At 40.5% G+C, this 21904-nt stretch overlaps 1 protein-coding gene across 1 annotated transcript; it reads right to left on the bottom strand.

Moving 5' to 3' along the window:
- Positions 1-371: 371 nt before the first annotated feature.
- On the bottom strand, positions 372-7133 carry LOC121444304 (BTB/POZ domain-containing protein KCTD12-like). The gene is made up of 2 exons (XM_041646125.1): positions 7010-7133; positions 372-3417 (listed from the first exon to the last, which is right to left on the bottom strand). The coding sequence occupies exon 2, from the start codon at positions 3409-3411 to the stop codon at positions 2533-2535; it is 879 nt and encodes a 292-aa protein (XP_041502059.1). The 5' UTR covers positions 3412-3417; positions 7010-7133; the 3' UTR covers positions 372-2532.
- Between the last annotated feature and the right edge of the window lie 14771 nt (positions 7134-21904).

The raw sequence follows: 21904 nt of genomic DNA, 5'->3' as shown, positions 1-21904 counted from the left end.
GGCTGGGCTTGTGATTCAGTTCATAGGTAAGATCTGCAATTGGGGGAGCTAGAATCTCCACACATGCAGCACTGGAAATTGACAGAGTTACAATCTGTATACAAATATGCCTTACCCTTTCTCTTGCTTTAAAACCAAGCTATTCTCTATGTGCTTTTAGATTGCTCTGGCAGGTTTCTTACTGTACACTACTCGCCCCCTCCCCACACCCTTACTATTACATTAGGCTCAGTAATGACTTCGAAATAGACTGTGGTTATATAATTTTTATTATTCAGATTTTTTAAATCTGTTTTGAGATTTCATACATGAGTACTGTATTTATATCGTTTCTACCCCTCCCTCCCCCCAACTCTTCCTGCGTCCTCCCAGCACCCTCCCAAATTCATAATGTTTTCATCTTTTAATTATGATTGTTACATATGTATTTATTTACATGCTTATGTGCATAAAGAAATACAGATGGGTGGTGGTGCATGCCTTTAATCCCAACACTCGCGAGGCAGAGACAGGCGGATCTCTGTGAGTTCAAGGCCACCCTGGTCTACAAGAGCTAGTTCCAAGACAGGCGCCAAAGCTACAGAGAAACCCTGTTTCAAAAACTCAAACAGAAAACCACAACAAAAAAGAATAAACTACAGAAAAATGGAGAAGATCCTGTGCATTCATGTTCAGTGACGTGCTGTTTAGGCCAGCTCTAAATTGTTGGAAAAGAAAGCGAACTGCATGGAGAAATGTGAAATTGATATGCCCCGGAGATGATCAGAGGAAATCGTGTGGCACTTGAGAGACAAGAGAGAATATCTGTTATTGACAGCTCTCCAGACCCTCTGAGACCTTATTTGACTACATCTCCTTCCTTTACACTCAACAGAAAAAAATAAATGTGAGCTTAAAATGCTCATCTGGCCACATCACTGATATATGCACATTTGAAAATCTTTTAAAAGATTTATTTATTTGTATTTTATGTGCATTGGTGTTTTGTCTGCATGTATGTCTGTGTGTGGATGTCAGATCCCTAGACTGGACTTATATACAATTGTGAGCTGCCATGTGGGTGCTGGGAATAGAACCTGGGTCCTGTGGAAGAGCAGCCAGTGCTCTTAACAGCTGAGTCATCTCTCCAGCCTCCTTTTAAATCTTCTTCAAGCCATTTTATGTGGTTTTTAGCTCTTTGCAACTCAAAAAGGCCTGACTAGAAAACGAGTTAAAAGACCTTGACAACAATAAATGTTTGTGGAGGAAACTGCGTGTGTGCGGAGTAGCGTGCGTGGAGTAGCGTGTGCGGAGTAGCGTGCCTGGAGTAGCGTGTGCGGAGTAGCGTGTGCAGAGTAGTGGACACACAAGGCCAGCGGACTGCAGTTGCTGGAAAACTTTTCAAAAGGTGATGCAGATCCTCTGAAATGAACCCAAGAAAACTCTTTCTTAACTTGGTTCATAATCCTTTCATTCAGTCACTTATCTGAGATCCCGGATGTTTTCATATGAGAAGGAACACCTGCTTTCAACCTGTTTGCTTAAAAAGTCATCACCAAGGGGGCAGAAGATGAATTTCAGGGTTTTGTTTTTGTGCTTTTTTTTTAAAAAAGTTCTTTTCTTGTTTTCCCTTTGTTCTTCCCTTCTCCCATCCCCACCTCCAGGAAAACAAAACACACACCCACACCCTGTAAAAAAACGTAAACAAGCTAACAATTGACAGGCACAGCCAATTATTGGACTAGTGAAAGTCAACTAATGAATGCATGCATATACTTACACAAAGCAACCTTTTGCCCATCATTCTCTTCCCTGCTTGCATTTAATTCTAATGAAAGATATTTTAAGACAGCTTTTTTTAATGGCACTGCTGCTTATGACAGAGGTAATAGCTATGATACACCTCCTTACTATCTTCTTCTTGTGAAATCAAATTAAGTGCTAAGCCTTTTATTCTTAGGAATAATAGTCATACAATTGTTTGTCTAGCATCTATTAGAAGTCCTCAGTCATTCTGGAATTGCTTGGCCTTTCTGTGAACCTCCTGGAGGACTGCTGTCAAGTTCTTCTCCTCAGCAGGGTAAGATGTCTGCAAAGCACGTACACGCTTCCTACTGTAATCTGTTGCTCAGCGATGCAGAGTTTCATCTAAGTGAATACACACAGCAAGGTACATAGTCAAGTTCAATGTGCGTTACTAAGAAACAGCTTGGAAGCCATGGCTTAATATTTCTCAGCAGTTTTAATTCCATGGTTATATTTAACTGCATTCTCTCCAGAAATATATACCTCTACTCTCTATATTGATGCACAGCTTTCACTAAATGGCATCCACTCCACAGTCCAGAGACAGTCGGTATGCAGATAGACTGGAGTGACTCATAAGAACAAAAGGTCCAAGTGGTTATGATGAGAGACGTGGCATTGTCCAAGACTATACACAACACTCAAGAGCCAAGAGTGATCAGTGTATCTATTTCTAAAGGATGCAGTTGATACGGGAACAGAGGAGGGAAACTTTGGGGGCTTTTATTTCCTGGATGATTTTGATGGTCACTCACGATAGAAAACATATTCAGTGTAAGAGGTCCAGATCCTGTCATCTGTTTGGTCGTGTGTGGCAGTGCAGGTGCCAGTGGAGTTGCATGCTACCATGTGGAAGCCAGCATCAGCTAGTTTGTCGAAGGCTTGTTCCAGAAACGTGAACTTAAGGTAGTATCGAGAAGTATATCGCTCAGGAGGGCGGTCTGGATCTCTGCTCTCATTCAGAGTGTCTCCGAATACTTCTTTGGCTAATGAAATCTTACCACACACCATGATTCTGGCCACACGGCGGAATTTGGCATCTGTTTGGATGTCCCTGCCCAGAGTATAGGAGCCTCTATAGCCAATAGTGATGAAGCCAGACTTTTTGAGCTCAGAACCAGTGGCAGCTCTGAGGACTACGGAATTATCAGGGCCACTAACATGGATGCTATTAGCTGAAGAGAAATTAAAAGTGGCGTCAATGCTGGGGGAAAGCTCATCTCCATCAATTTGACACGAGTCATTGACAACGGAGTTGAGGTTGTTCATTTTAAGAGCCAACATCTTGGCAAGTTCTGGCAACTTAAAGTATTCTGCTTCTCTGTGGAGCCGGCCACACTCTGGGAAGTGGTCAGGAAGCACTACTTGCAGGTCTCTCATGTAGTCTAGGACATAACGAAAGAGAAAGCCATCTCGATCTATGAAGAATCTCCCTTTGTTGTCCTGGATCAGTGAGCAAGGGTTCTTTACACTGAACATTTCCCAGAGCCGGGAACCGGGAATACTGATGAGAGTGGGGTAGCGAGTTATGTACACCTGGCCACCTACGTTGAGTTCAATAATCTCAGGGAAATTGCTGCAATCCTCAGATGGGTTGGCATCGCTTGACTTTTCTGGCATGGCCATGGTGACCTGAAAATAAACAAAACATTACTTTTGAATAAAAATGTATAGTATGGGGAGTCCGTTCATAATCATTCATTTTCTGCATACATATAGTCTGTGTATCACGAAACCCAAGGCTGGGGAGATTGCTCAACTTGTAAAAGCACTTGCCACGTAAGCCTGATGACCTGTTTGATCCCAAGCCCATGTCAAAACATGGATTCAGTGCCCTCTACCTGTAAGACCAGATGCCTATAAGAGGTAAGGCAGGGAGAACTTCCTAGAAGTTCATGTGGCAGCTAATGTAGTGTTTAGCACAGAAACAAGAGAGATTCCATCTCAACAATGTACAAGGAGGGAACTGACTCCTGAATCCTGTCCTCTGACCTCCATGTGTAGACCTTGGTACACATGTACACACACACACACACACACACACACACACACATACACACACACACACACACAGACAGACACACACACACACACACACACACACAGCCCACACTTATTAATTGATTGGAAAGGAGAAAAAAAATCAAACCAAACAAACAAAACAAAAAAAATCAAACCAAACAGACACATTATTATTTGTCTTCGTGTTTCCAGCACAAATAGCTCATATTCTTTGACTTTTCCTCCTGTTAGGACCACAATTTTACGTCATCTACATTGCAATTCTAAATGCCGAGTCATCATATTGATTCGTCTCTTTCTTACCCATATTTATCAATAACCTAGAAACAATTCTTTTGTGACGTCTCTTGGACATACATTGTTACTACTGACACTTATTTTATATTGCACACTAAAGTAAGATCTGCCCAATTGCTTTGTCTTTCTCTGGCTATTACACATTCACATTCATCTTTCCTACTGCCCAACACAAAATTTTCTAAATTCTGCCACCAGATCAGTTGCTATGTCATCTTCTTTGCTTACTGCTATTAAACAATTGCAATTTACCTATATATCAAATCCAAACCTCTTACCAGAAAACTCAAAGCTATAAGCTAGTTCATCTCCTCTTTGATGACAAGAATATCGAACACTATATAGGACTTATGTGCCAGGCCAACGGTGAAATACACATGTTTTTTTTGTACATATAAGTATTAGCAGAAATAATCAAAAGGAGTCAATAGAATGTGTGTGGTAGTTAATAAGAAGCTCTGTGGTATTCTGCTTGTGTTTAGATACCAGTATAACTACTTTTTAGTTGTATGTTGGGCAACCTTTTTGAATCTGTTATTGAACAGCTTGTGAATAATAAAAAATAATTACTTCATCTGTTAAAAACAATGCCCAGCACATAATTTAACATTTTTACAATGAGCACAAGTTAATAATATAAACTAAATTACATGTAAAAAAACAAATCTGGGGCTGGAGAGATGGCTCAGAGGTTAAGAGCACTGGCTGCTCTTCCCGAGGACCTGGGTTCAACTCTCAGCACCCACATGGCAGCTCACAACTGTCTGTAACTCCAGTTCCAGGGGATCCAACACCCATTGCAAAAAAAAAAAAAAAAAATGCACATAAAATTAAAGAAAACAAATAAATCTTAAAGCTGTGGGAAAATAAAATGAAGGCAATAATATTGGGGGCAAAGGCTGCCAGAACCCAGACTTCAGCCCTGAAAACTTCAGTTATTAGCCAAGGATCCAAAATCTTATGAACCAGAGTTAGAGTCAATCCAAGGCAGTGGTTCTCAACCCTGTGGGTTGCGACCCCTTTGGAGTTTTGAATGACCCTTTCAAAGAGAGATCAAATATTCTGTATGTCAGATAAATTACTGTTCAGAACAGTGACAAAGTTACAGTTACAAAGAAGCAAGAAAATAATTTTGAGGTCATGGGTTACCGCAACATGAGGAACTGTACTAAAGGGTTGCAGCATTAGGAAAGTTGCGAACAAGAACCGCTATGCTAGAGAATCAAGCTGGGCAGTCTTGTTTGCCACTCACCGTAACAAAGCAGTGTTAGCTAATTACAAAAGGAAAGAGCCTTTATTCTGAAAGAAGAAATCAGAATCAAAATCAGGACAGAACTGCAGTGGAACTTCAATTGCTGCCTTTCTCAAATATATTTTTAAACATAAATAGAAATTTTACTCTGAAAGTTCTAAGTGACATTATTTATCACAGTTAGGAATCTCAATGTGTCTGTTTGGTTTGGTTGTTTTGTTTGTTTGGTTTGATTTTTTTTTTTTTTTTTTTTTTTTGCTTTTAGAAAGAAAACGGAAGTGATTTCTTTAATAATGAACAAATCTAGCTCCAAACAGCCCCTTGAGCATTACAACATGAAGTCAGGAAGGACATACTCCGCAAACAGGAAGATGTTTATCTATTTGCATATTTTTGCAATGTATAACTTCTTTCTCCCTTTCTCCATCCTAGTGGTCCCCACTGAGTTGCTGCTGTTCATAGGAAAATAAACAAGCAACAAACATAGAATTCTTTTAATTGAACCACCAGTCAGTTTCTGAAATGCTTTTTTTTTTCCTTTTTGTAGGAAGTCTGGGGGGCAGAGGGCAGCCTTTTAAGAAACCCTGAAATGCCTCATTTATTCTCTTTCATGAATAAACTAGACGTTGATAAGGGTTTGTTGGTAGTGCCCTCGGTAAATAAAAGAAATAAGGGTCCCTGGAAGGAGGAAGTAAATGAGGTGACATAACACAAATGGCTTAAACCAGATTGAAGAGAAGACAGATGAAAGCAGCTGTCTTCCAAGCCCGGAAGAACTGAGCTGTGTATTCTAGTGCTCCAAAGCCAGCAAGGAAACGAACCAATGTCTCTCTCCCCTTCTGACTCTGAATAATTCTACTTGTAACCAAGATCCATGTTTTCCAAAGACAAAAGTCAGCTACTGCAAAGTACACCATACTGTATGTTTGTCAATATGATACGTGACTGCCTGAAAATGTTCAGGAAGACGTTTCTGAGAAAACCAGACACTATAAACAACCATCTTCCAATTTCATTAAGCTTGAAATCCCTATGTGCTAATTCCTATTTCCTCCCTCCTTCCATTTTCTTCTGGAGTCCTTTACTTTCTTTCCCCTCTCCATTGGCTTCTGTCCCTCTCCTCCTTTATACCAATGTGTTTTAAATATTCGCTCCTTTGTAAGAACAAACCCACACATTTAAATTAGAAAAGCAATTCTGACCTTTTATGCTGCACCAGTTCAGAGATCCAAGAAACCAAAGTAGTTAACAGTTAAACTGAAAGTGTAAGCAAAGGGAGAAAACAACTTCAAGAATTAAGAAACAGTTCTTTGCCTCAGCAATATTCCCCTTTGCTTCCAACTAGCTTGTCTCCGGGACTTTTTTCCGCTCATAAAAGAAAATGTTAGCATTTAGATGCATTGAAACCAATCAAAATGCTTTTAAAAATTAACCAGATGCTGAAAAACAATCTGAATTTTCTGAATTTCCCCTCAGGAAGAGCTTCGGCTGCTTTGGGAGCTTTAAGCTGCTTTCCAGACACAGGTTTAACAGTAGATCCTCTCTCAATAGAGAAACAGCAGACGTGCCTAACCCCAGCGCAAATGCAGAAGCTCCGGAATTCAGAAGCAATGGACTAGAAAGGAAAGACAAGGAGGTTGATAGAATAGTTACCTGGAATCTCCAGCCTCTGAGGTACTGCCAAGCACAGCTTCACTGTTCTGAGAGCTCAACGCCACGGAGGAATGCCTTCCTGTTCTCCCTCCCTCTTGCTGTGTGCTTTGGTGCTTGATTTGAGTTTTCCTCTGTAAAACTAGCTGTCCTGTAGACCCTCCTCCCTTGCTATGACATCCTTGACTTCCTCTCCAGCCCTACCTCCCTACTTTGCAGCCTGAGGAAGAAGCAGAGCTAAGCAAAGGAGAAGGAAGGCATAGAGGGGGGAGGGGGAGAGAAACAAAGGTGGTGGTGGCGGCGGTAAAAAGAGAAATTCTGTTCATCTTGGTTCCAGCAGAGCAAGCAAACATTTCACAGTGACAGTTACATGAATCATTTGTAAGGGTCTCATTGTTTGTTTGTTTCTGAAGCAGGGCCTTCTTAACAACCCCAGGCTAGCCTTGAAATTTCCATTCTTCTATGTCAGCCCCTGGAGTGCTGGGATCACAGATGTGGACAACCACATCCACTCTGAATGGATTTTTCAGTGAAGAATTGGTTACATTCTGAACTTAAATTAAGTATAGTTACTTCAATGCGCGTAATCATGTATGTCAGATGGTATGCTAAGTGCTGAAAATAAAGACACACTGGACACATTTTTCTTTCTCAAAAAGAAATAAATTTACTATGAGTGTTTAACTGTTATGGATAAGAAAAGCACAGTACTGTGGAAACAAAACGCAAGCAACCCGGGGCTAGTTAGAGAAATCTGAAGGCTTCCTGGAGGATAAACCAAAGTGAGTTTTACCAGACGAATAAGAATTGAGCCACAAGAAGAAAGGTGGGATTAGTATTGCAGGCAGAAGGGACAGCGTCAACAAAGACAAAGAAGTGTGGAAAAAGCACACCTACAGGGTACTAGGCGCTCCACGCCATTTTGTTTTTAAAATGCTGGAGTCAAGAAAGTAGGACTGTCGATTCCTAAAATCCAAGTTAACGTCCCCAGACATGGTATATACCCAACTGAAAACTCAACCCTTCTCCATCTAAGTTATTTTGTTGTGTGTGCGTTTCTCTTTATACGCACTAGTGAAATCATTGGATTGAAACGTGGATTTTTTTATTCAAAAATGGATCACGCTTCTTCAAATCTTTTTTTTTTTAATTTATTTATTTATTAAGGATTTCTGCCTCGTCCCCACAACCGCTTCCCATTTCCCTCCCCCTCCCCCGATCAAGTCCCCCCCCCTCATCTGCTCGAAGAGCAATCAGGGTTCCCTGACCTGTGGGAAGCCCAAGGACTACCCACCTCTATCCAGGTCTCGTAAGGTGAGCATTCAAACTGCCTAGGCTCCCACAAAGCCAGTACGTGCAGTAGGATCAAAAACCCACTGCAATTGTTCTTGAATTCTCAGTATTCCTCATTGTCCGCTATGTTCAGCTAGTCCGGATTTATCCCATGCTTTTTCAGACCTAGGCCAGCTGGCCTTGGTGAGATCCCAATAGAACATCCCCATTGTCTTAGTGTGTGGGTGCACCCCTCGTGGTCCTGAGTTCCTTGCTCGTGCTCCGTCTCCTTCTGCTCCTGATTTGGACCTTGAGATTTCTGTCCAGTGCTCCCGTGTGGGTCTCTGTCTCTGTCTCCTTTCATCGCCTGATGAAGGTTAATATTCCTGAGGATGCCTATGTGTTTGTCTTTGGATTCACCTTATTTAGCTTCTCTAGGAACATGAATTATAGGCTCAATGTCCTTTATTTATGGCTAGAAACCAAATATGAGTGAGTACATCCCATGTTCCTCTTTTTGGGTCTGGCTTACCTCACTCAGGATAGTGTTTTCTATTTCCATCCATTTGTATGCAAAATTCAAGAAGTCCTTGTTTTTTACTGCTGAGTAATACTCTAATATGTATATATTCCATACTTTCTTCATCCATTCTTCCGTTGAAGGGCATCTAGGTTGTTTCCAGGTTCTGGCTATTACAAACAATGCTGCCATGAACATAGTTGAGCATATACTTTTGTTGTATGATAGGGCCTCTCTTGGGTATATTCCCAAGAGTGGTATTGCTGGATCCAGGGGTAGGTTGATCCCGAATTTCCTGAGAAACCGAAACACTGCTTTCCAGAGTGGTTGCACAAGTTTGCATTCCCACCAGCAATGGGTGAGTGTACCCCTTTCTCCAGAAACAGCTTCTTCAAATCTTAAACTTCTTTCTCAGGCAAATAGTAAAACATATTTCTGAGAGGTTGATTTAAAAATGACTTGCTTTGGAGTGAGGTTATATCATCTGTATGTAGAAATCAAAAACCCAGACTGAATAGTATGGGGACATTTTTGTATAATAAATCTTAGGTCAGTTTGTTCACTGAATTCTAGCAACTGAATGAAATTCATTAAAATTTCTCTCATTAATATGTTTAACTGGCTTTGCTGATTTTTTTTTTTTTGTCAACTTGACACAAACCTAGACATATCTGGAAAGAGGGAATCTCAATACAGGAATTGTCTACATCAGATTGCCCTGTAGGCAAGTCTGTGAGGGCATTTTCTGGATTAATAACTGATGTGAGAGGGCCCAGCCCACTATGGGTGGTGCCACCTCTACACAGGTTGGTCCTTGGCTATATAAGAAAGAAAGTCAAGAAGTATTTCTCCATGGACCCTGCTCAGTTCCCGCCTCCAGATTCCATTTCTGATTTTCTTCAGTGTTGGACTGTAACCTGGAAGTGGAAGATGAAAGACACACTTTCTTTCCAGGTTTCATTTAGTCATGGTCTTTGTCACTGCACTAGAAAGCTAAACAAGACACTGGCTTTGACATGTAAGCAACTCCCGTTATGCTCTCTGAATGGCTTTAGCAGCTGCACACACTGCATATGTAGGCAAGTTCTAAAGACACAGAAGTGAATTAAAAGGCAGCGGTTACAGTCAAAAGCAGTTTGGTCTTTTATTCTGAGACTCAATTACCTGTCAGTTAGACATTTCTTTTTAAAGTGGTAAAACCCTTTCCAGAAAATTTACCTGTAGTCCCAGACATTCCTACAGATCATATTCCCCCAGATTATGTTATATGCAAGGAAAATGTAACATCATTGGCTTAATCTATTTTAAATCATTCTCTGGAGTAGGGATGGATGCAGTTTCCTCTGGTGAGTATGATGGGTAAAATCTGAAAAAGTAATCTGGGGCCAAATTTCCAAGTGGCAGTTAAGTACTCAATAGTGTCTACAAACCATTGCTTTTTCTCCTCCCTTTGAGCTCTCTCTGTCTCTCACTGATTTGTGTGTGTGTGTGTGTGTGTGTGTGTGTGTGTGAGAGAGAGAGAGAGAGAGAGAGAGAGAGAAAGAGAGAGAGAATGTGTGTGTGTGTGTGTGTGTGTGTGTGTGTGTGTGTGTGTGTGTGTGTATGATGCATCTGTACATATATGTGCAAGTGTTTACCTGTAGAGGTCGGCAAGGATGTTCTGTTCTGTCCTGTTTTGTCACTGCCTTATTCCCTTGGGAGAGGATCTCACACTGAACCTTGAGGGTCTGGGGGTAAATGAAGTTCACACATCTACGAGAGATCAAACTTTCAAGATTCCCAGGGCCCCTTTCCAACATTCTAGAAGTGGTGAACAGCTGTGAGGGGTGGAGAGACCTGCTAAGCCTGTTGAAAGTGGAACTTTTGAACCTGTCAGGCTGCCTGCAAGTCATGTGTGTTGTTAGTACCTGTTCTGGGGGTGAGTAGGTAGGTGCTTGTATGCGTGTGTGTATGTCAGTGCTTGTGTGTACATGCACATGCGCACATATGTATGTATGCTTGCATCTGCCAAGAAAAGTCTCTCACACAAGAGCAGCCTCTCAGACGCTTTCAGGAACCCTTTCCCGGCTGCCTCTGCTTTAACTGTTCCTGAAGCAGCCAGGTTTGACTTGTGTTTTGATGGGATCTGGAGAACAGCTTTTGGAATTGCTGTTACTTTGGGAAGAGTGGGTGTTATGCGCAGATTCTTGTGTGGAAAAAATTATAGGGGAAGAGAGATTTGCAAAATTTTCATAGTGCTCATCTGAATTTAAAATTAATGGAGTACAATCACTAACTTCTAAATCATTTGACAAAACGATTTCTTGTTCATAATAGATAATGTGTGCCTTTCAAAGCAACGTCATTTTTGTAGCAAGAATTTTCACACTTTGGTACCTATTTTATGCACTCTTAGTGAGACAGAGGTGCATAGTGAAACTCTCTCTCAATAAAAAAGAATGAAGCTCTCCTCACTGTCCCAGGCTTCCTTCAGCCAAGCCTTCACTCAGCCTAGCTTGCAGACCCGGGACCATTTCTCCGTGTTAGTTCCATCTTGAACTCCATTTTGAGTTAAATGTTGTAAACTGCATAAGATCTGTTTGAAGTTTCTGGCTTTATGTCAACTGGCTCCAATAGCACTTGCTGAATAGTTCAATAGTCTCCACCATTTTGGTATTAATCCTTTGTCAAATATCTAGTTCCAAATAGTTGAAATAATCTTGACCTAGAACTAAGCTGCATGCATCACATTTTCTGATTTTTAAATGATGTAGAAATCACTGATAATTATGTCAGTGTGGTACTGGCATAAAACGTGGTTTATAGGCCAATTGAACAGAATAGAATGCCAGGCATAAACCCAAGTGAATATAATCAACCAACTCTCAAAAAATGCACCAAGAATACAGAGGAAGAATTGATAATTTCTATGTTAAGTCATTGTCTCAGTTAGAGTTTCTATTGTTTGTGATAAAACACCGTGACCAAAAGCAAACAAGAAATAAAAAGGTTTTATTTTACCTTATGGGTCCATGTCATGGTCCGTCATTGAAATAAGTCAGAGGAGTACGAAACTGAAGCAGAGGCTGCAGAAGAGTGCTGCTTACTGGATTGCTCAGACTTCTTTTTCATAGTAGGACCATCAGCCCACGGGCGGTACTACCCCCAGTAAGTCTACAGGCTTGCCCATAGGCCAATCTTATAGAAACATTTTCTCAATTAGAGTTCCTTCTTCTCAGATAAGTCTAACTTGTGTCAGGTTGGCAGTAACTGTCACAGTGATTTGGGGATAACTAGATCTTCATATGTGAAGAAATTAGATCTTTACGGTACATCATACACAAAAGTCAACTCAAGTTCCTTAGCAATAATTTTTCAGATTAGGCACCCAACACAGAGACAATGGAAGCTGAACTAAACCAGTGACACTATAAAAAAAGAATTTTTGCACAGAAGAGGGGACAGTCAACAGAATGGTAGGCAACCTACAGAATGGGAGAAAACATTTGCAAACTATATACCCAATAAGAGTAAATGTCGAAAATGAGAAAGTAACTCATTTGATGCAACAGCAAAAGCAGACCAGCAAACAAACAAGGCCCCAAATAGCCCAATCTTAAAACTAGACAAGAGGAATACCAAATCAGAGACAGGCATAGCCAACAGATGATATCTTCCTAGGACCAAAGATGGCAGTAACTATAGACTCTTTATCAGACACCAGTCATAACCTAATTAAACCTTGCATGTTGCACTGAATCAATGAGACGCTTCAGCTGAATCTGACACAAAAGCATTGTGCTGGGGGTAGCCTCCTATCAGTTTATGAACATGCTATCATTCTAAGACCTTGCCTTGAAGAAAACGAAACTCCAAGCTAAATTATGCCACAGACATATATATCCAGAACTTCAAGTTACTACGAGTAGTTTTCAGCAGGATGGGTATGAATAAAATCATTTTGGTGGATAAATTAGTAAAGGGGAAGTTTGTCCGATTGTTCGAAAAGTTACTGAGTCAATAGGCTATCTGCAGATCTTCACCACGCCCCATTCCCCTTCAAATCTCTCTCCAATCCTGCACTCTCACCCTCAACTCTATAGCAGACTACTTCCTGTAGCTTCCCTTCCTTCCCTGTGCCCACCTCCAGTGGATCTTTCAGATCTTCCCCTGAACAACCCCCACCACTGCTCATCACTTTGTCTCAGCTCTGAACCCCAACAGGCATCCCCTGGGAATCTGCAGGACACTCCTTCCAAGAAAGCAGGTAGGTTAACTGTAAATTTGTACCTCTCCCTTCTCTCCTCTAAATCCACTCCCATCCCCCATCTTACCCCCAACCCCTTAGCAGACTACCTCCAACATCCTTTTCCTCTCTGTCCCCATTTCCAGCAGATCACACAGATCCCCTCCATCCTCCTCATACTCATCCTGTTACCCAAGCCCCTGAACTCCTGCAGATATTCCCTGGGAACCCACCAGCTAAACCTGCCAGAAAAGAAAGTAGGTAAATAAAACAGGCAAGCAAGTTCAGACTTCACTCTCCTTTCTCTCCTCCAAATTCAATCCCTCCTCTTGTTTCATCCCCAGCTCTGTAGCAAGCTACCTGTTGTAGCCTCTCCAGCCCTCTCTCTACTCCCATCCCCAGGGGACTAAGCAGACCCTGCTTTCCTCCACCTTATCCTATGAAACCTCTCAGCCTCCCCCTCTCTGAGCCATTCCCTTTCTAGGTGTCCTCTCCCAACAGAGAAAACACAGTTTACCGTGAACTCCCAGTGGCTACACCTAGTAAGACTCCAAAAGATTTCCCTACCAAGCAAGACACAGCCACCACACCCTCTAAGAACCACAGAGGGCAACAGAAATCAAGGAACAAAGACCAGATATCAACATAGATCCTGAAAATTGCAACATAGCTGAAGCACAAGACCGAGATCTTAAAATAGCTGTTACGAATATGATACAGATCCTTAAAGAGGAAATGAAAAAAATCCCATAAAGAAATCTATGAAAACACAAACAAACAGTGACAGAAAATGAGTAAAAAACATAAAACTTGAAAGTGGAAACAGATTAATAAAAATGAGAGGAATCTGGTAATGAAAAATTTAGGAACTTGAACCCGAAACTCAGAGGCAAGCCTCAGACGGTACAAAAGATGTAAATGATAAGCTCCGGCATCAAAGACACAATGGGAGAAATGGATGTCTTGGTTCAAGAAAATGTTACATCTAAAAAACTCACGGCACAAACCATCCAGGACATCTATGAAAAGTTGAAATCCAAGAATGATAGAAACAGAGAAATGAGAATAAATTCAAGTCAAAGGCACTGACAATACTTTCAAAAGAATCATAGAAAACTTCACTAACCTAAAGGAGGAGATACCTATCAAGGTACAAGAAGCATACAGAACACTAAATAGACTAGATTAGAAAAGAAAGTCCCCTCAGCACACATTAATCAAAACATTACATAAACAAAACAAAGAAAGACTATTAAAAGCTACTAGGACAGAAAGACCAACTAGCATATAAAGGCAGACCTATTAGAATTACACTTGACTTCTCAAAGAGACCACAGATGCCATCCCAGGCTCCTATACCAAACAAAACTATCAATCACCATGGATGGAGAAAATAAGATATTTTATGATAAAATCAAATTTAAGGAACATCTATCTTCAAACCCAGTCTTACAGAAGGGGCTAGAATGAAATCTCCAACTTAAAGAGGTTAATCATATCCAGGAAAACAGAAGCAATAAACAATTCGGCAAATCAAAAGAAGGGAGGCACAGACACACCACCACTACCACCACCACCACCACTACCACTGCCACCAGAAGCACCTCCATCTCCAAGAGCAACAGCAGCAAAGATGACAAAAAATAACAGGTATCAACAGTCAATCTCTTGCTGGAGTCTTAGAGGATTCTTAGAAATCTCCTGGTCTTTATTCTACATTGAAATCCCAAAAAAGTAGATTCTAATACCTGCAAAGGAATACCTCAAGAACAGGATAGCTGAACTTGTCAGCAAGCACGAAGGCAGGCAGGCAACAATCAGAAGCTTCCTTCTTTCAGGTCCTTTTATTTGGACTGGCATCAGAAGGTGTGGCCCAGATTTAGGGTAGGTCTTCCCGCTTCAAATAATTCAGTCAAGAAAATCCCTCACAAGAATATTTATCTGCTTGGGTTTTAGTTGATTCCAGAAGTAATCAAGTTGACAGTCAACCACAAATATACCCATTGCCAATTTGACATACAAGCACATCTCCTTGTGTCATATTGAAATGAAAATAAAAATCAGGTCATAATTTCATCTAACATGATATAACTATCCCAGGAACAACTAAAATTGTCTTATATATTTTAGGCGAGGTGAAAATGTTCTTTGCTCCCTCATTCATCATATTGTCTAAATAATCTCTGGCCAAATGTGAACTTATAAAATCATTCATTAAATCAAATCAAATAAAGTCAGTAACACAACTGACAGGAAATTCAATGAAAAAAAAAAAAAAGAAAATGTCCCTTTCAGAGTGTTTAGTTTTTTTAGTGCCTCATAACTTAAATTTGATAAAAACTACTGATAATGTCTCATTCTATATTATATTACATGGTAAAAATACAGTAAGGAAAACAAAAATATCTAAACATGTATTTATATATACAAAACATGTTCATAGGACAGACATAGGCCAGAAACCCTCATGGCAATTGCAATTCTTGTTATGGAATAATCTTTTTGTATACTGTGAAGATATGTCTCTGTGAAAACACCTTCTGATTGGTTTTATAAAAGGCTAAATGGCCAATAGCTATACAGGAAGAGGTTGGGGCGGGGAGACAAACTGAGAGGGTGCCGGGAAGAAGAAAGGTAGAGTCTCCAGCGAGACACAGAGAAAGCAAAATATGAACATGCTTTGCTGGAAAAAAGTTCTGCCACATGGTAGAGCATAGATAATAAATATGGATCAATTTAAGATGTAAGAGCTAGTTTGTAACAAGCCTAAGCTATTGACCAAGCATTTACAATTAATATTAAGCCTCTAATGTGATTACTTGGAAGGTGACTGGCAGGACAGAGCTGAGTGGTAGGGTAGAGAAACCCTACTTACAGTGTACATCTTCCACCCTCAGAAAATACCTCAGCAACTCTTGATTCTTTTCCTGGAGAAGTGACCCATACCTTAATTCCTGAAGAGCCTGTGCTCTTTGTCATTCTACCTGGATTAAACTGTTGCAATCTCCCACAGACTTTAATCACAGGACCTGGTAGCACTAAGAGATGCCCTAAAGGATCTCCTGTATCCCAGATATTATTTTCCTTACCTCCATTGTGGAGAAGTAGTCCAATTTCTGTCTTACTTAGGGATTCTATTATAATGAATCACCATGACCAAATGCAACTTGTGGAACAAAAGTTTATTTCATTTTACATTTCTATGTAACAGTCAGGGATGGCACTACTCTCCATGGCATGAACCCGCTCACATCAATCATTAATTTAAAATAATGTACCATTGGCCAATCTTAGGGAGGAATTTTTTCAATTAAGATTCCCTCTTCCCAGATATTCCACTACTGCAACAGTGAACATATCTTGCCTAGCAGCTAATATTGTTGCATGCAGAGTCCAGGATTGTGTAAGACCACTGAAATCTTTTCTCTTTCAGCCTCTTGCATAACACCTTCTAGAACTGCTAAAGCTAGCCAGCAGGCAGTCTCCTGGTCAGTTCAAGACTGATTTCTCAGTTTTTTGCAACAAAAGTGTGTGGTATCTTCAGCTATAGAGTCCTGCCATCTTGTTCTATTGGGCAGCCAAAAGCAGTACACCAAAATTATTAAGATAGCAGCCCATACTATGTGTGTTCTGTTTGCTTACACCATACCTAAGTCTCTACCAACTGATATCTAAATTCTGCATCCACAACTCCACAAAAAAGCTTTTGCAAAGTATATATATATATGTGTGTGTGTGTGTGTGTGTGTGTGTGTGTGTGTGTGTGTGTATGTGTGTGTGTATGCCCTTTTGCATGTTTTCCCTTCATTGTCAGTTATTCTTTTTCTCAAGTGAAGATTCCCTCTACTCCTTCTGTCCTTCATAATATTGAGTCCTAGGTATTATCCCGCCTTTCACTAATCCCATCACTCATTCACCTGCCAGAATGATCTATGTCTCATATCTGAAATACCATTCTTTTAAGACTTTTTTATACCTTCCTATAGCTTACATGGTTTGAATAAGAATAGCCACCACAGGCTTATGTATTTGAGTACTTGGTCCTCAATTGTTGGAATGGTTTGGGAAGGATTGGGAGGTTGTATCTTTCTTAGAATAGGTGTGTCACTGGGTGAGATGGAGTGGGCTTTGAGATTTCAAAAGACTCATGAGACCCCCAGTGCACTCTCTCAGTCTGCCTCATGGTGGTGGATCAAGACGTGAGCTCAAAGCTGCTCCTTCACTACAGTATCATTGGAACTGTAGCCCACAGTAAAGTCTTTCTTCTATAAGTTGCCTTGGTCATGGCATTTTGCCACAGCAAGAGAAAAGGAAGCATGACAACATATAAGATACAGTAGTATTGTTTCTAAAGTTCATTGATCTCCATCATAATTTATACTTGATATTCTAGAAATGTTATATTACTGCAATTACCTACAGTCATCATGCTCTCTTAGAGCTTCTTTAAAGGAAAATTCATTGTGTTTTCTAATTCTACATTAAAATATTCTAATACAATGCTTCATAAATGTTTGTTGAGTCACATATCATGTACAAAATGTGGAGAAATAGAATATAAGGCACATTTGTAGAATATTGACTCCAGAATGGAAAGTTGGCAATACCAGTGTTGAAGCAATGAGTACATAAAAGAAGACTGTACAAGCAATTGTAACAGTGACTATGAAAAGATATAGTTGTGCATGGACAAAGGGACCCTTTCTAAAACTAGTCTATTAGTCATGGTTCTCTAGAGAAACAAAGCTGATAGAGTAGGTATATATGGACAAGGAATACACTTTCAGGTTCCCCCAAATGATGTCAATGAGATAACATAAACTTCTATAGTCCCATAGTAAAAGAATGTCACAAATCAATACAGTTACCAAAGACAAACACACACACACACACACACACACACACACACACACACACACGAAGGTATGTATGTGTGTGTGTGTATATATATATATATGATATATATATATATATATGAAGGTATACCCACATATATTTGATCACACACACACACACACACATATGTATGGTAAAAGTTACATACCATGCCTCTCTGTTTATGTAGATTCTGGGCCAAGTAGGAATGACTATGGACCATGAGCCAACAATCAAGTTCCCCCAAGTGATGTGAATGAGATAACTTGAACATCTACAGTCCCGTAACAAAAGAAAGCCATATCAACACAGTTACCAAAGGCATTGATTGGGATATAAGGTCAAGGCTCACAGTAGAGTGGGAATTTTCTTCTGTGTTTCTGACGCCTTCTTACAACATGTTTAGCTTTAGAATTGGTGGAAGCTAGTGGTCTTCTAAGTAATACATTCCACAAGCTATACCCAACAATCACAAGGATGTTATGTCAAATATAGACAGGTTGGCAATGAATGGTATTGTTGTGGTAGAAAAAAATGTTAGGGTAAAAACAAATGCTAAAATGATAGGGTTAAAATGGCAAGGTCATGAACGCTGAGGAAGGCAAAGGAGAGAGCTTGCCAAGCTGACCAGATAAGAGGGAGGACAGGGTTGTAGGAAAAAAAAAACAGCAACGTTGGCTGAGGTCTTTCTTAGCAGGCCCTGAGTAGCACTGGCAGACACACCCAACCCACCCCAAGGAACACAAGGAAGGCACTGCTGATATTTCACATATGTTTCTAATGCATCTAATCATAACAGAGGAAGTCGTGGATAAAGATGACCTTTAAAGGAAAGCCTCTACCTATTCCATGAAGCATAGCACCCCAGACCTCCACAGAAACAACAAGTTAGATATGAGATAATAAATGGAAACTAGTTGAATCCTGGTAGCTGTGCCTCCTGATGACCAAACGTCCCTCTGGCAGTTAAAACCCGCTAATGTTGTTATTAGATTGCTTCCACTATGTCGGAAGCTAAAGAACCAGGCCATGCCGTTGAACATGTGCTCTAACATTCTCAACACACCCCATGCTGTTGTATTCTCACTTTCATTATGACTCTGACAGCCTTTCCTTTTGTGGAAATATCTTAAGAGAATGATCTGGTTGCACGATTGGGGATTAAAAAGGGGGCCACCTTACTACATGACTATGCCAATTACCTCATAAATACTCATTAAAATGTCTTGAAAATCCGCAAAGCAGAATCTACTATCCTGCTCCTCAGGTTGAAGAAGTCTATCCCACACCCTTTTTTAAGCACAGGCTTTCTTTCTAGGATGCTCCCCACTTTCTCCTTGCAATATTTGCTTTGTTTAACTTTGTTTCTGTTGTCTTGCTAAATAGCTGTCTGCTCAAAATGATATGGGAATATTAGGCTGTCTTTGAGAATGACAGAGCCTTTATTGAGGTCCTGGAAAACTCCACAGCCATCAAATCCGCTCTGCATTAGTGAGTGGCTTTTGGGTGCTTGTCTCGTGAACTTATGAAATGAAATTCACAGGCCACAGAAGGTGAGTTTTAGAGAAAACTTTATTATAGATGGAGAGGTGGGAGTTTCAGAGAGAGAGAGAAAGCCATGTCATTTGATTTAGACACGGAGGTCAGCCATGTGGCAGACAAGGAGCCACATGGAAAGGGAGAGGAGCTGTGTAAGATCAGTGGAAAAGTCCGACTAGAAAAGGCATAGGCGGACTCTGCTAGCATCTGAAAGAAGAAAACATAGGAGAAGCAAAATGTCTGTGACTCTTGACTTTCAAGAAAAAAAGAATCAAGAACCTCCAGAAGACCCACTGCAAAGTTAAGGAGACCAGCGACACCCAACACGAAGTTAAGGAGACCAAAGATATTCCAAGATAAATTTCATTCATCCTCTTTTCACCTCAATCTCAAAGCATCAGTCTGCAGGAGCTTCAACACAAACAGCTTCTTCAGGGAACTTTATATTCAATGGAACATTATTGGATTAGCCCATCCAATAAGTTGTTAGTTCTCTCAGGAAATGTGACACTATTTGATTTTGATTTTGCTTTTTTTTTTTTTGGTTTTTCGAGACAGGGTTTCTCTGTAGCTTTGGAGGCTGTAGACCAGGCTGGTTTCAAACTCCCAGAGATCCACCTGCCTCTGTCTCTCGAGTGCTGGGATTAAAGGCATGCGCCACCACTGCCCAGCGATTTTGAATTTTTGACTTTAATTAAAGCCCAGACATTAAAGCTGTATGTTAACTTGTGTATTTTTTTTTGTTAGAGAGTTATGAATAATTTTTTTCTGATGAAAAATTACAACCCCAGTGAATATGGTTTATCTAAATGTATGGTATCCATGGTATTAAATAGTATTGTATCTAGCACTGCATACTGTTTTTTTTAAACATCTTGCATTTGATGTGTGAAGCTTTCTAGTTCACTAAATGACACCAAAATAATTATTCTGCCAGTTCCCTAATTGTGCCTGAGTCCTAGGACCCCAAGAAGACCACCACAGAGCCATACTTCTGAATGCAAAAGCAAGGTTTTGTTTATTTAGTACAGGCTAGCACGGGTCCTCTACTTCACAGTCTGACACAGCAGATGGAGGGAGAAGGACCCCGCCTACTATTGTAAGGGTTTTATAAAGACAAAAACAAAATAAAACCAAACAAAACAAAAAACACAAAACAGTCACAAGGTTACAGGCTCAAAATACAAAATTACCTATCCTATATTATAATTGGCTAAAGGTGAGGTAAAGCTCAGCTGTTAGTTCCTGATAGGCTGTTAGTATCCAAGGGGGATAGCAACAGCCCCCCTGGTTACATCCTCCAGACATCTGCTGACTGTGTGCTAAACCGCAGGGGTTGCTTGAAATATTGCCCAGTTGATAGGGGAAGTGGGGTGGGGGAATGGGCTGCAGTCAGCAACTTTATATAACTTAGGTTTCTCCATTAGCTAATACTTCCCCCAAAGAGGGGTCCTACAGCCTTCAGCTTATCCTGGGGGCTGGGGTGTAGTTCAAGATTCCAAAAGGGCCTAGCACAGAAATGGAATCTTTTCTGGCCTTTCACCCTCATTAGTAACTTCGATGAATTCAAGACTTGCACTTAGGGATGGCGAGATGGCTCAGTAGTTAAGAGAGCTGCCTGCTCCTCCAGAGGTCCTGAGTTCAATTCCCAGCAACCACATGGTGGCTCCCAACCATCTGTAGTAAGATCTGGACCTGGTGCCCTCTTCTGGCTTACTGGCACAGGAACACTGTATACATAATAAATAAATAATTTTTTTTAAAAAAAGACTTGTGTTTATTCTACATGTGAAATCCCTGGGCTTTAAATTTTCTAAATGTCATATTTTGACTAATTGTCTCCATTTTTATATTGCATTGGCTTTTTAAGTAAAATTAAGTAGGAGTCTGAAGAAAAGTTTATGCTGAAGTCTCTCTACTTTTGTATGTTCCAGGTGTCTGAGATTAGGGGGCAGTGCAGGGTTCCAACCACCATTAAGCCCTTCTCTGTTATTAAGTTAAAGTTCTCTTTTCAGGAACAGCATAAATCTGTCAGGTGGGCAAGATGACCTAGGGTAACAACTATTGGAAAAGAACAGTACAGGTGTACTGAAGGAAGAATTCTGGCAATATCTCTGCTGGGTAATTCTCCCATCTGCCCAAGTGGTCAGACTGGAGTCTACTGACTTTGTTTAAATTATTCAAAGTGTAACCAGTAGCCAGGACTGGAAAGAGATTTAAGGATGGCAGTGTATGCAGATAATAGTGTATGGTGTATCTAAGCTAGTGAAATCAGCTTTCTGAGGCCAGTTCTTCCTTAGACAGTATCAACAGCTGGTCATGTACATTTTCCATAAAGAGTTTTTCCTTTGCTACCCTTGAACTGTGTGAGTGATTTCTCATTGGGAAGGTACATTATTTCTGTTACAATATGGGAGAAAAGCTGGGGGGGTGCATGATTGTAATGGAGCCTTTTTCAACTCAGGTG

Source organism: Microtus oregoni, unplaced genomic scaffold (genome assembly GCF_018167655.1).
Source record: "Microtus oregoni isolate MIOR12 unplaced genomic scaffold, Mior012 000121F_000, whole genome shotgun sequence".
Classification (NCBI taxonomy): Eukaryota; Metazoa; Chordata; class Mammalia; order Rodentia; family Cricetidae; genus Microtus; species Microtus oregoni.
Note: the sequence above shows the minus strand (reverse complement) of the source record. Positions and strands in the feature narration are given on the sequence as shown.